Source organism: Paramormyrops kingsleyae, chromosome 2, assembly GCF_048594095.1.
Source record: "Paramormyrops kingsleyae isolate MSU_618 chromosome 2, PKINGS_0.4, whole genome shotgun sequence".
NCBI classification, from domain to species: Eukaryota; Metazoa; Chordata; class Actinopteri; order Osteoglossiformes; family Mormyridae; genus Paramormyrops; species Paramormyrops kingsleyae.
This window is the reverse complement of record NC_132798.1, coordinates 13,155,370-13,168,434: the sequence shown is the minus strand read 5'-3', so window position 1 is coordinate 13,168,434 and position 13,065 is coordinate 13,155,370. Positions and strand designations below refer to the sequence as shown.

The 13,065-nt window shown below is 42.3% G+C and overlaps 1 protein-coding gene across 4 annotated transcripts in view; it reads right to left on the bottom strand.

Moving 5' to 3' along the window:
* Positions 1-13,065, bottom strand: part of adgrd1 (adhesion G protein-coupled receptor D1) — a 69,997-nt gene that overhangs the window by 47,995 nt on the left and 8,937 nt on the right. For all 4 annotated transcript variants that reach the window (XM_023826987.2, XM_023826988.2, XM_023826989.2 and 1 more), the window contains 7 exons: positions 11,655-11,722; positions 10,307-10,432; positions 9,303-9,362; positions 8,459-8,582; positions 7,286-7,393; positions 5,680-5,755; positions 4,678-4,819 (listed from right to left, as the gene is read on the bottom strand). In XM_023826987.2, the coding sequence (XP_023682755.2) occupies positions 4,678-4,819; positions 5,680-5,755; positions 7,286-7,393; positions 8,459-8,582; positions 9,303-9,362; positions 10,307-10,432; positions 11,655-11,722 (704 nt within the window). The remainder of the gene's footprint in view (positions 1-4,677; positions 4,820-5,679; positions 5,756-7,285; positions 7,394-8,458; positions 8,583-9,302; positions 9,363-10,306; positions 10,433-11,654; positions 11,723-13,065) is intronic.

The window sequence follows — 13,065 nt, the reverse complement described above, 5'->3', positions numbered from 1 at the left end:
TGTTTTGGGAGCTATAAAAAGCCCTTGGCAATAAAGGCAGGTTATTATTGTGGTGAAATTACTGATACTAACTTTGGCCTCCTTATTAAAACCCAGGGGGAAAATGCTAGCTAATTTAAAATGTAAAAAAGTTATGTTAGGCCTCCAAACGTACCTGTTCGTACGCATTTACGTGTGAGTGAGAGTGACATGACTAATTATTTGATTTTTGACTTCATCGGCCGCCATACCGATATCACCTATAACATGCAGGAATGCCTGAAAGTAGATTGTCTTAGCTGGAAACAGAAAAGTGAATACAGAGGAATATTTATGAACCATCTATATGGCGAACAAACCCTGAGGCGTCTCACAGAACAACCATGTTTTTTGACACGACAACCCAGCGTTACCTTACATCCTAGCATCCGCTGTAAAACATACACCCTTAGAAGAGTTTATTAGGCCATGAAATAATTCCTAGTTTGTCAGCTCTTGTGTTTTTTTTTTTATCCGTTCTCTTTTAACACAAAACAACACAGGCTTCCCTGTGAAATCATTCTTTCCATTCCTTCATTTTATTCCTGGGCTGAGATGCTTACTTGAGTCAAAAAGGCTCAGCATTATGCTTGTACACTGTATGTCGTGAATTTTGGCCGCTGACACCCCAAACACAACAGCCCCTGCCCCTGCCAATCAAGCAGAGTAATAAATCACCGCACAACAGAGGACCCATCAGCACCATGGGACAATAGGAGAAGAAGGACAACAGGCGTCTAAGAGACCCCACCAAGGTCCAATGCGGACCAACCCGGTCCTGGTCTCAAGGGTCAGTGTGTTAAAGAAGAGCTAAGAGGAGAAATGATAACAACCTTCAATAGCCTTCAATAACATTTCTGGTCGCGGAATGGTTAAAAATGGTCGAAAGGGTTGACATGTCCGACCAAAAGCCAAATACAGCCCTCTGTGGACTGGACTTGGCCCAGAAGTGACCGACTCAAATCTGGCTCAGACCGGACTGGCTCACATCCGTGCATGTCAACGCTCACTATCAGAGCTACGAGAAAAACCTGATTGAGTCTGCTGCGCTATACCCATTCCTACAAAGCCTGCTGGTCTCTCCCAACACCACAGAACAGCCCTCAGAAAAGAGCAAAGGTCTGTAAAACCTACTAATTTCACACACTCAGATCTGAAACCAAAGTAAAACCAACACCCCAAGAGATGCAGGGCCACGATGGTATTGAGGGAGCCACTTGCATCTCCCGAAAACATGTGATCTCGATTAGCTTCACAACAGAAGCAAAAATCCATTCCCTTTCCAACTTTGCGTGCTTCCAGGGATGTGCATCCTGGTTTCGTATCTTCCACAAGCAGCTATACTTAAGGCTAAATGGTGTGTTTGCTCAAGCTATAGAAGTCAGAGGCTGTGCCTTTTAACACTTGATGAAAGTATTGCCTGAATCATTCATTTAGCTGTACAATTGAACATCATAAACAGTGCAGATAATTTTCAATGAAAGCATGGCGTAAACACACTAACACAGATACCAGTATCTTTAAGAGAGAGCTGGGAAGGAACCCAAGAGCATGACGTGTACCTGATGACAAAAGCCCTCTACAGTATTAATACCACCCAGCTGTGGTAACCATGACAGCATAAACGAGATTGGGAAGCACGGCACGACAAACTGAAGTACTATTCCACAACAACACTTCCCCCCAAGTTTAATGAACTGTCTTCATTTGTGCTTTGAAGCCCACAACCTTTGAAACGGCTAAGTGGACACAGCAAATCACTCCTATCACACTAGAGGTAAATGGGGGTGGGGGGGGAGGCGAAGTTACAAGGAACCACAGTAGGAGATAGTCAGGGCGGGTGGTAGGGGAGACCACAAAGACTGGGAAAGGTCTCCTGATGACTTCCAAAAGGTCACGCTTCTTCCCAGACTGTAAATATCCAACGGGGTCCAAATACAGAAACCTCTGAGATGAGCCCCTCTTACATCTTGCCATTCTCTGCCCCTACAAAATTCCTGGCTTATTCCCTTATTCTTCATAACTTGATCAAATGAGCAGCCACATGTGTTTCCATGTAAGAACCTGTGCTCTGTCCGGAGCTTGGTTTTCTGTTTGGTTCTGATGTAAACACATTGAACATACTATCCTTCCCAATCTAAAAACACACAAAGCGGCAGTTCTGCCATAAATCCAGGCCACTACAGGACCCCCGAGAGCTTCCACAGGAGCCAGTGTGAGATTAAGTCTTTTGTTTCTACCAAAACATTATTGACCTGTTAAAAACAATACTTGCGAAACATGCAATGGTTAGAGTCAAGTTCTTTGCTTTTTTTCACTGATGACGGCAATGTATTGGCCTTCGCTGTGAGTATCTTCATACCCCTCTTGAGTGATCCTGTCTGGACCAGGTTCTCGGTCCCGAGAGATCAGGTCACGGTCTATAATTCTGGTTGGCTCTCCGGCCCTCCAGAGCTTGTCACTCCACATTCTCAGGCCAGCTCTTGAACTCGAATTGTAAGAGCAAACGCAGCAATCGCTTGACACAAATTAGGCCACATAATTACAAAGTAAACATTCCTCTCTCAAGGGCAAGGTGGAAAGTGGGGTTCGAGGGAGTGGGGGTTGATGGGGTAGCCTGAACCAACCCATGTGGTTTTTGATTGATGTGGAGCTACTTCAGAATAAAGGAAGACGCATCCGCTAAACAGCAAATTATTTTAATAGCTAGTGGAAACCGTTGCCTTGGGTTTCCGCTAACTATTAAAGGCACCATCTGACATGTGAAACCGACCGATTAGCAACTCATAAGCAAGAGGGTAATACAGTCACAAAAACATATCCTGATATTTTCTACGACTCTGGCAATAAAAACATTTATGACAATACTTCCAAACTCTACTTTTTTTCAAAACAACACCAACTGCTAACAGGATCAACTCATGCTGTTTATAGACAAACATCGTTTCACACAGGAAACACTTAACACTCAATATAAAAGGAAATGTAAACAGTGTAACATGCAGGTCTCTGGCTCACGTTATAGATTTCTGAGAAGGTCAAAGTAAGACTGGACTCAAACTGGATTAGTACCAAGCAGTGCTGAGAGTAACAGAAAACCAAATCAGATTTAAAAGGAAAGAAACCCAGCCTTCGATTTCTGACCCATTAAAACAAATAACTCTAGTTAAGGAAACAAATGTAATTGGCTGGCTGTTATATATTCAGCAAGTGTCACTGGATTGTGACATGATAATCTAAAGTAGCCTGACTGACCCTGTCAACGCTTGTCATTCTTTTGCCTTCAGTGGAATAAAGTGTCATGATCCGCTCCGTCCGCTCCTGATGTGTGCCACGCCCACCTCGTTACCTCGTGTTCAGCCCTGATTGTGATCACCTGAGTCCTGTTATGTCTAGCTTGTCTTTTGTATTTAGTCCTCGTCTGAGTCAGTCTTCCCCAGATCCGTCATTGTAGTGTCTGTGGATGTTCCTGCCTGTTTACCCTCCGTCTCGATTAAAACCCTGTTTGCCCGACTTCACGGCTTCGCTCGCCTGCTTTCCGGCTCGCCTGCCCCGCACCCTGACATAAAGAATATTTGAGCAAGAGGCATATTTCAAAAGCTGATCAGTCACATCTTCTAAACATTGAAAACTGTTTCTACCCAAAGCCACACATTATCAATTAAATTATCTGTGATCAATTAATTAGTTATACAAAGTGGCAGCTCTGACAAGACTGGAAGACAGAATGTTCCACTAGGAGGCAAAGGAACTGAGTGTGTGACATTTAATTAGATTTATTTAGCACTTATTTTTAATCTGGAAACGTTCAGTCAGAACTGCAAAAAGCATCATACCTTCTGAATATTTAATTTTTAGGGTCAGGTTTCCAAGAGAAAGACTAAATGTTTGGCCATTCATAACATTGTCTGGAGTTTCTTCCCACGATTGAGCCAATCAGGTTGATTTTTAGGGTCAGGTTTCTGATAGAAAGACTAAATGTTCCGCCATTAAAAACATTGTGTGGAGTTCCTTCCCACAACTGAGCCAATCAGGTTGATCAGAGCAGATTCTGACAGCATGTAAGGGCGTCACTCTATCAGTTGCCCATGTCTCGCTTTGACGGCTTATGCATTTATCCAGTGTGCTCTCATTTGTGCCATATTCATCGTGAGCCTTGTCGTTAACCAATGCCATACACACTCATTAGCTAATCAGCATCAGGCTTCCAGCTTGTGTATCTGTCTGGAAGACAAACGCCAGATGCAACAACAAAGCAAAAAAATATCCTTTTCACAAAGGAACTTATTCTCTCCTTTCAAAGAACTGAAAGGCCATGATTCAAATGCCAATAATTACTCCTTTTCTTTCTGTAAACCACATGTTCTAAGATAGAAAAAAGTGTGTCAGTCTATGGAATTAAAAATAGAATTCCAGTGTTCGTCCTGGCAAGCGCCATGAGTTGGAGCTAAAATTTGGATACAAAGAAAGGGGTTCTCTTTATCCATTTAACAGAGGGAAAAAGTCAGAATGAGAAAAAGACGCTCTTACAAATACGCAGGCCGGGCAGAGTAATGTCAGTGACCCAGTCCGATGATCTAGCGCAAGAATGATCATCCCAGCTGGTTGAACGTCAGAACCACCAGCCACATCCCTACTGTCCCACATCGGGACTCTTACCAGAAAGTGTGTCAGGACGATCTTGATCAGGGGAGAGCCAAAGAGGTTGATGGACAGGGCTGGAGACGGCTCCACGTTCAAGGAGATGAGGAAGCTGGTCACTTGGATCTTGTGGTCTTTGAAGCCGGCAGCCCCATCGATCCTGCCGGGTTCAGCAGAATGGCACACAGTCGTTACACAGGTGTGGGGCTATTAGCGTTAACTTAATCCTAAGGAGTTCATTGATCCTAATGGGATCAAAAGAACACTGGGTTTTATTTTGTTTTGAAGCATTTTGAATGTACTAAGGCAGCAATCAATATCTGTAAATTGCCCAATGATACACTCATTACAAAACTAACCCAATCATCCTCCAGCATTACAGCACTACCCAAGGCCCCCTCAGTTCCCTAGTTCTTAAGGACCAAGACAGGACCAAGACAGAAGTGCAGTCCTATGAGGACAGAAGTTGAATTTATGAACTTTATTTAAAATGAAGAACATCTTTCAGTGAGGTTGTCAGCCCCAGAACCAACGCCCCATATCACAGGCTGTTTATCAATCTGTATGAGCCAGGGGTCGGCACAATAGGGAGACGGGAGACAGGGACAGCTGACCACAGACAGCCCCTCTTTGGAGCCACATTGGGGTCTCGGTCAATTAATAGATTATAATGATAAACGATCTGTAGTTGATCCACTGGAAGAGCTTGATTTGAAATGACAACCATATAAAGCTTATTTGCACATCAAAGGGAGCCAAAAGAACTGAAAAATAACCAACTTTATAGTAGAGGTTGGTCCTCTGTCACCAAGGTGACCAGACATCAAAAATCAACAGTGATACATCACTGCAGACCTTGGTTACAAAGGAGACTTGTGCTCAGGCTGTGAGGAGAACTATTTACTACAGAGTGTGTTGATCTCTCTGTAGTATTTGAGTATATTGGGGGGTGGGGGGTGGAATTAACTTCTGTTGAGCAGATGAGATAATTCCAATACTGCATAGTGTACAAGCGATTACCTGGTCTGAAGTGGGCTGATCTCTCTGTAGTAGTTGTGCATGGTGTGGTAGAACACGCCCACGATGGTGGTCTGGGCTGTAAGGTATGGAGGGCAAGGGATCGGAAAAAAAAACAGAAACTGAGGTGTGACTCTACGAATAAACAGACAAAACGACAGCCATACCTGCCATACTTCAGCAGTACTGATCAAGGGGGGGGGGGGAAGAGGGGAGGCAGGTGCTGGATGGAATTTCATTAGCACAGACCTGCTGCTGGACACTGGCAGAGGAGTCTTAATTGCAGGGGTGTTATTTGCACCCAAGTGAAAGGAGGTGAGGGGGTAGAGGCAGGGCTTCGACCCCTCATGTGACGAGAGGCTAATGGAGCGGCAGAGCTCACAGCATGACGAGCCCACAGCTGGTGTTAAAATAACCATAACGAAGACGTAACCGCAACAGCCTCGAATATCACAGCCCGCCTGTGCAGTGGCCACCGCAAGCCAACAAAACGCCGGGAGAAACTGGCCAACAGTCTCCGTTCATAGTTACGGGACAGTACAAAGGCGTCCGTTCAAAGGTCAAATTAAAAGCAATAAAACAAATTCCTCTGAAGCCAACATTAACCACAACCAATTCCTGTTTCTTCCATTTCAGTTACCTCTCCAGACTGGCTTCTAGTCTCAAATCCCCTGAATATAACTACGTAATTAAATAAATACAGAAATAGATACATAATTCTAAAATGAAACTACTATATGACATACAAAGAGCACTGCATCTTATCAAAGCTTTGTAATTACTCTGACATAAGAAAAGTCATGGGGTAGTTCTGTGTGCTTAATTCCATTAGAAAACCAATACTAGGTGCGTTTGTCTGTAGGGGGAGCCCAATGTGCCCAGGCTCACATTTAACAGCAGGGACGTTCTGCTTGCGGTAACCTTTATATTTAATTTCTGATAATGGCCTTTTAATAGATGTTTAAAGCTGCCCATTCAAACATAAGCATGACTAAAGGCCGAATTTGGATGGACAAGAGGCAGCCTGGGCTCCAGGCCCAAATGCAGAAGGGAAAATAAATATAGACACAGGATTTAAAAAGCTTAAAACAAACTTTAACAAGGATAACTATAGCAAACAGACAAATAAATGGCCCCAGCCTTATTAGAGAGCATTCCTGTATGAAGGGAAATGCTTACAAGCTTTAAGAGTCTCTCTCACACCCTCTCCCTTGTTCTGCATCAGACCTGTGAGCATTTTGTGTTTTTTAAAGGTTACGACGCTCGTTGGCGCTGCCAAAATGCCACACGCGGTCACACTCAGTAGATTAGGTCACGCCCCCTGGCTGCCACAAAGCCTCTTCCGCTATTTAGCTGCGGGCGTAATAGGGCCGTCGATTTCACACATGGTTACTGACTGAGCCGGGTCATACGGAGTCCATTTTCTGTGAGAGGCCTGGAAGGAACTTCAGAGAACTGCATTTATCTTTTGAAACAGCTACCCATTCCATCCCATCAGCTGTGAGACACTCAGGAAGACCAGCAAGAAAGGATTAGGTGCTGCTTACATCCATTAGCTGAAAGGGACTCGAGTGAGCAGCGGGCGGGGTATGGAGGGGGGCAGTCTCACCCTTATTGCTGAAGGCCTCCCCAGGGACAGAGATGTAGTTCTTCCCCTGTGTGGGGAAGCGGTAGTGGCTCAGACTGACGTTCTGCGGGATCTTCATCAGGGAATAATCTAAAGAATGGGAGACAATGACGTTGACAGTGAACAGAACGGAAGGATTTTCAGACTCGATGGTCAGGGACACAGAAGTCCCACGGTAAACATGACAATGACAGAAAGCTATACTTTCTGCAAGGATTTGCCGGTTGTTTGTGTGCTATTGGCCAGATTAGACATACAATCCACATTCCAGTGAGGAAGCAGGTCTATACACAAATCAAATAAAACATAAATCTAGCCTAGCTCATGCTTGAAGAAGTTCATCTCTTGTGTAAATCAGCAGTTTTGAAGTCTGTTTTTCAATTGCTACTGCTTTATATCATATACTTCAAAAGTAAAAGCCTCTAATTTGAATCCCTAATCTGATTTTACCACCTCATATCATTCAAGATGTTGCTTTTGTTTCTTTCATGTTTCTAATCAACCTTTGGAACTGAAGCTTGTCTTCAAGGAGCCAGCAACATCCAGAGATCTACAATGTGTCAGATAACGAAGGTTCCAAATTAGCACAGCTTTGGTACAAGAGCAAACATTTACAAAAATGTATATCACTTTTAGTGGTGTGTGTGTGCACCCTGCAATGGGTTTGCGCCCCATCCTGGGTTATTCCCTGCTTTGCACCCTTAGCTTCTGGGATAGGCTCTGGACCCCCATGAATAAGAAAATGGATAGATGGATGGATAGATGGATGGATGGACAGACATATGTACATCAGCTGTTTTTACAACTATCTTCCTCATGCTTTGGGGGCTCGTCAGCACTACCCCCCAGCAACTGCCAATCATAAGCGACTGGCACCTATCCAAAGTCAGTGGCCAGAGGACTCAAGACTCATGATCATAACCTTCAATGGAATGCTCCATTAAAAGCTACATTATACATTAAAAATGCAACAAAGCTGCTTTTATTCACCCAAAACAGCAAACCTGTAACTCAGTTGAAGAGCAAACCTGTAACAACTGATAGTTACTAAATATAAAAAATATGTGTTACACCACCCCACATTCTGAGTACAGATATTTATGAATGATATTTTACTGTCTGGACACCTCTGTAAGTGGGAAAAAGTCAGGTGACCTGCCACAGATGATTTTCCATCAATAGCAACGGTCCCCTCAAGGCTGGACTCCACGTTGGATGCCATATGGATCATCACTTTGTCCACCGTCTCTATCAGTCCACTGACCATGGGTGTCAGCTGCTGCAGAAACACAGCAACAGTCTCAGATTAGTTTAATCACTCTGCCTGTTTAGGAAACTATTCCAAATCCATTACAAGGGAGTTCGCATGTAGTTTTACTCATTTGTGGAGCTGATTTTTTGCTCAAGCAGAAATGCCAACTCCACGGCACATCTTTGAACCACGAGATGAATGCAGTACTTGGAAGATATCAACAGGGCACAGGGAGAACATGCAAACTCCAGAAAGACAGACGTCTGAGGTAACAGCTCTACCCAAAGAGGCATAGTCCCAGCCTTCCACCATGTCCCGTATTCCCAAAATTACCAAATCAAGCAGCCTTAATGATTACAGACCAGCTTCACTGACATTGCAGGTGATTAAGGCATTTTGAACATCTTGTTGCTGCCTACATTCTAAACTGTGCCTCCATAATGCAGACCCACTCCAGTTTGCATATTGGACCAACAGGTCTATGGACTATACACAGCGCCCCCTAGCAACTCCTAAAATGCTTACACTAATATTAACTAGCTACAACAAAAATGAACCTAATGTATAAACAGATCGTGATGATATCCAGACCATTGAAAGGGGAAACGACTGTGAAAAGCATCTGGATAACACTGCCTAGCTAGCTATACATCTCCTGCAAAAGAACGAGAATGTTGCTATCTTGAAAAGGCTAAAATGTCCCTCTTCAAAAACAATCAAAGCCTGCGGCCACAAGAGATGACATACCTCTTCCATGTCAGGCCACCCTGGTGAAGACAGGACCTCCTCCACACTTTTAAGAAAGGCCTGATTTTGAGATAAGGACAAGGGATGTGAAAAAACAAACTCAATGTGAGTCAGCTACAACGTGTAAATGGAGAAGGAGCACAAATAATTTTACATAGAAATGTACCAACTGGGAAAAAAACTTTATAGTCAACCCATCTGAAAGAAAACATTTCACACCCAGCAGGTTGTATTAATGTATCCCTGAACAACATTCAGCAATGATTTACATTAACCGCAGCTTCATAATGCATTCATTATGCATTCATAAAACATGCAGTGCACCTTCATAATGCATTTCCTAAGAAGCATGTAAGTATACCTAAACATCTTAACATGTCTTAACAGCTTTAAAATACAATAATAACAAACATTATATGATTATATGCTTATTATGTTTATTATTATCATATAATGCTTGTTATTAAAGTATATTAAAATTGTTAATATATGTTAAGATATACCTGTTCCTTATGAATATTCTGCAAATGCATTATAAAGGCATCATGAGGGTGCAGTTAATGTAAAGCGTTACCCAACATTCTTGGTCAAAACATTTGTCATTTTACTGTATGTTATGTGGAATAAATGGGTCAATGTTAAAGCAAGTGGTAACACTTTACTTGACTGGGCACCAATACTTAGTAATAACTCAGTTACTACTGAAGTATAAATCATGAACAAATCATGAACAAATATAGTTGCTTGTTCCTTCAATAGTTCCTACAATAGTTCATACAGGTTTATAGAATTAACAGATATAATAAATGCAGTAACTGCTTGAGATAAATCATGTGTCATGAATCATTAATGATGAACTAACATGAGATCAGTATGTAGCTAAAACTTAGTTTCTAGTTAATTAATACATAAGTAATACTATATTATTTGTGCCCCGTCAAGTAAAGTGTAACCAAGCAAGTTCTCTAAGGTGAAAGGCAGAGGCAGTTTCCCAAGCGCGTTACCTGGGTTAGGCCATTGGCTGTCTTTTGTGGTATGGACTCATTGGGCAGACTCATGGACTTGGGGAACTGGAAGTTTTGCATTTCCACTGTCAAGTTGGTGATGATTGGATGGTAAGAGTCGGTGGACTAGGGCAACGTGACAGCATGGAGGTAAGAACCGGTTAAACTATCCAAATACCACACTCAACAGAATTTTTAAACAAATTTTCCGCCTTTAATCCCAACATCAGTCTTCAAAACAACACACAATACCTGTTCCTTTAGAGCCTCTAATAACAGGCCCTCGTTCACTTCTTTCCGTTAAGCTTTAGCGAGTAATTTTGACGTAGTATCATTAAAGGAGGCTACTATTTGCTACACCCCACCCACGGCTCTCTATGCTTTGCATCAAGAGCAATGAAATTGGGATGAACTCAGCTATTTAATCCACCAGATGGAACAAGATCCAAGCAGCATTTTCTAACCCTTCTTGTCACGCCAGACTAATTTCTGCAGACATCCTAACAGTCTGCAATGATTAACCATTTTCACCCTTTTTGTGGGTCAGCAAACTGGTCATGGCTCTGTGCAATAGGTGTCTGATATAACAGAAAGAAAACAAAGCTGCCAAAATAAAATAAGCAAGGGTGACTAACAGAACCAGACCTCTGATTCTTAATAATGCTTAATAAATAGTCCAGATGCTCTATGTGTGCAATCAATACGCCATTTTTCTTTCTCCTCTGAGAGCAGTGAGTAGGAAAGCAATCATTACATAAATATAAATCTTCTTTATTCACTCTGCCACTTGTTGCAAGGCAATTAAATCTCTTCCAGTGACTTTGTATTAGTTGATTATCCGGGAACTTCCAAGTATGTGCTTAGATGTGTGTCTCCACTATGTGTAACATTTTTTTTTTCCTGAAACACAAGCTTTGCCTGCATGTTATGGAGCAATGACCAGACAATCAGCTTAATCTCCTCTGTGACTAATGTTTACCACTGTGAGTCAAAAGGTTCAAAATAGCCCAGGTTCATTGATGAAAGCATTGTGTCAATAATGAATGAAGTCAACCCAGTATGTAATGGAAACCAAACTCACCGAGGGTTACTGTCCGAATCCCTACCTTTTAGAGGTGATCTCATTGAACAGGTCTAACAATAGTACACGGGGGATGTCAACATCCACTGATCACACATAACTGAGGGATAGTAATGTGGTTTAATTAGAAATCATGGTCATTTTTAAACTGGGGTGGTGGTATATAAATACTGCATTACTCCATGAATCTGCTCCCCGTGGATTTCTGCCATTATACTGGAAGATGACAGGATAATTCCTGCTTTAACCTGCCAATGTGTCACTCACCTGAGAATCCACTGGAGAGGAGGTAGGCTTTGGTACATTAGGCGTCATGGAGGTGATGGCGTGGTCACCTGTAAAAGTAAAACATAATATGCCAATAAATAAAGACATGCGCAAGCCTCTTTATGCGTAATTTTCAAAATGAACTGAACATTTCCAGCCCTGCTTCCAGGGCTCTGTCAAAGGCATGTCAAACACCTTCATCATCTTGTCTTTTTCAGGCATTCTCAGTAAACATTCACATAAAGTGTTTGGGAAAAAACAGGATAGTCAATGCCAAAACAAAGGGATGGATTCTCACTTGTTATGACTGCATTTATAGCCAGAGATGACAATAAAAATGTAAAAATAACTTTAAAAATTAATACCATTCCTGGACCTAAAGCTTTTAACAATCCATTGGAGGTTGTGCTTCTGAACAGTAATACTTTAAGATAAACACACTTAAGAAGTTTATCTGTGTCCTTAATTATTTTTTTAAAGGATTACACAAAGTTATTACGCTTGTAAATCAACAAAATAAAATTACATTATGATACAGATACAGCCTGCAGGGTCTCATGTTTGTGAAGTTTTCCTGCAGGAATTGAGGTTTCCTCCCACAATTCAAAGACATGCTATTTGGGTGAACTGGTGTCTTCATAATGCCTGTGTGAGTATGTGCCCTGCGATGGACTGATATTCATTTCAGAGATGGATGGATGGATGGATGGATATAACAAACTGATCCAAAACATGGTTTCAGCCCTTTGGAGAGTTTACTGTAAATGGTCAGCCAAGTCAGTAGAAGAACTGGGACATTAACAGAATAAGACTCTAATGTAACTGGCTGACCTGGTGTCTCATGCTTCTGTCTGACTTACCTCAGCCTGTCTCTCCCAGACAGCTGTGAGAAGCAGCAGCTGCCCCCTGGCATCCTTCACCCAAGACACAAAGACCCATTAACAGGAAGGAGTGCAGGCTTTGAACGTCAGTGCAGGCTTTTAAAAAAATGACATTCTCACAGTGTCTGTAGCTATGTGTCTTTTGAGGCATCCTACACATTGTTTTTGATGAGCGGAACGGTCCATCTCAGGCGCCTCTCTTGAGACTGACATGCTTTCTTTTGCAGTTTGAGACGCGCTGCTCCTTCTCCCCAGAAACATTCTTCAACCATTCATCTTCCAACCACTTATCCAGTCCAGGATCCCGTGAAAGACTAATTTTGAAGAGCTAAAATGCTGCAGTTTTGAACTTCACCATTCTGCTGGGTTGGGCTCACTCTTAAACTCAAACAAAACTCTGTTCATTTAATCAAACTTTTGCCGATACACAATTCCATGGACCATTAAATCCAAAAAGTACATGTTGCCCTTCTGCTTAGTGTCCTAACATTCGCATGGTGTCTGTTTGAAATTTTTTGTCCAGTCGTGTC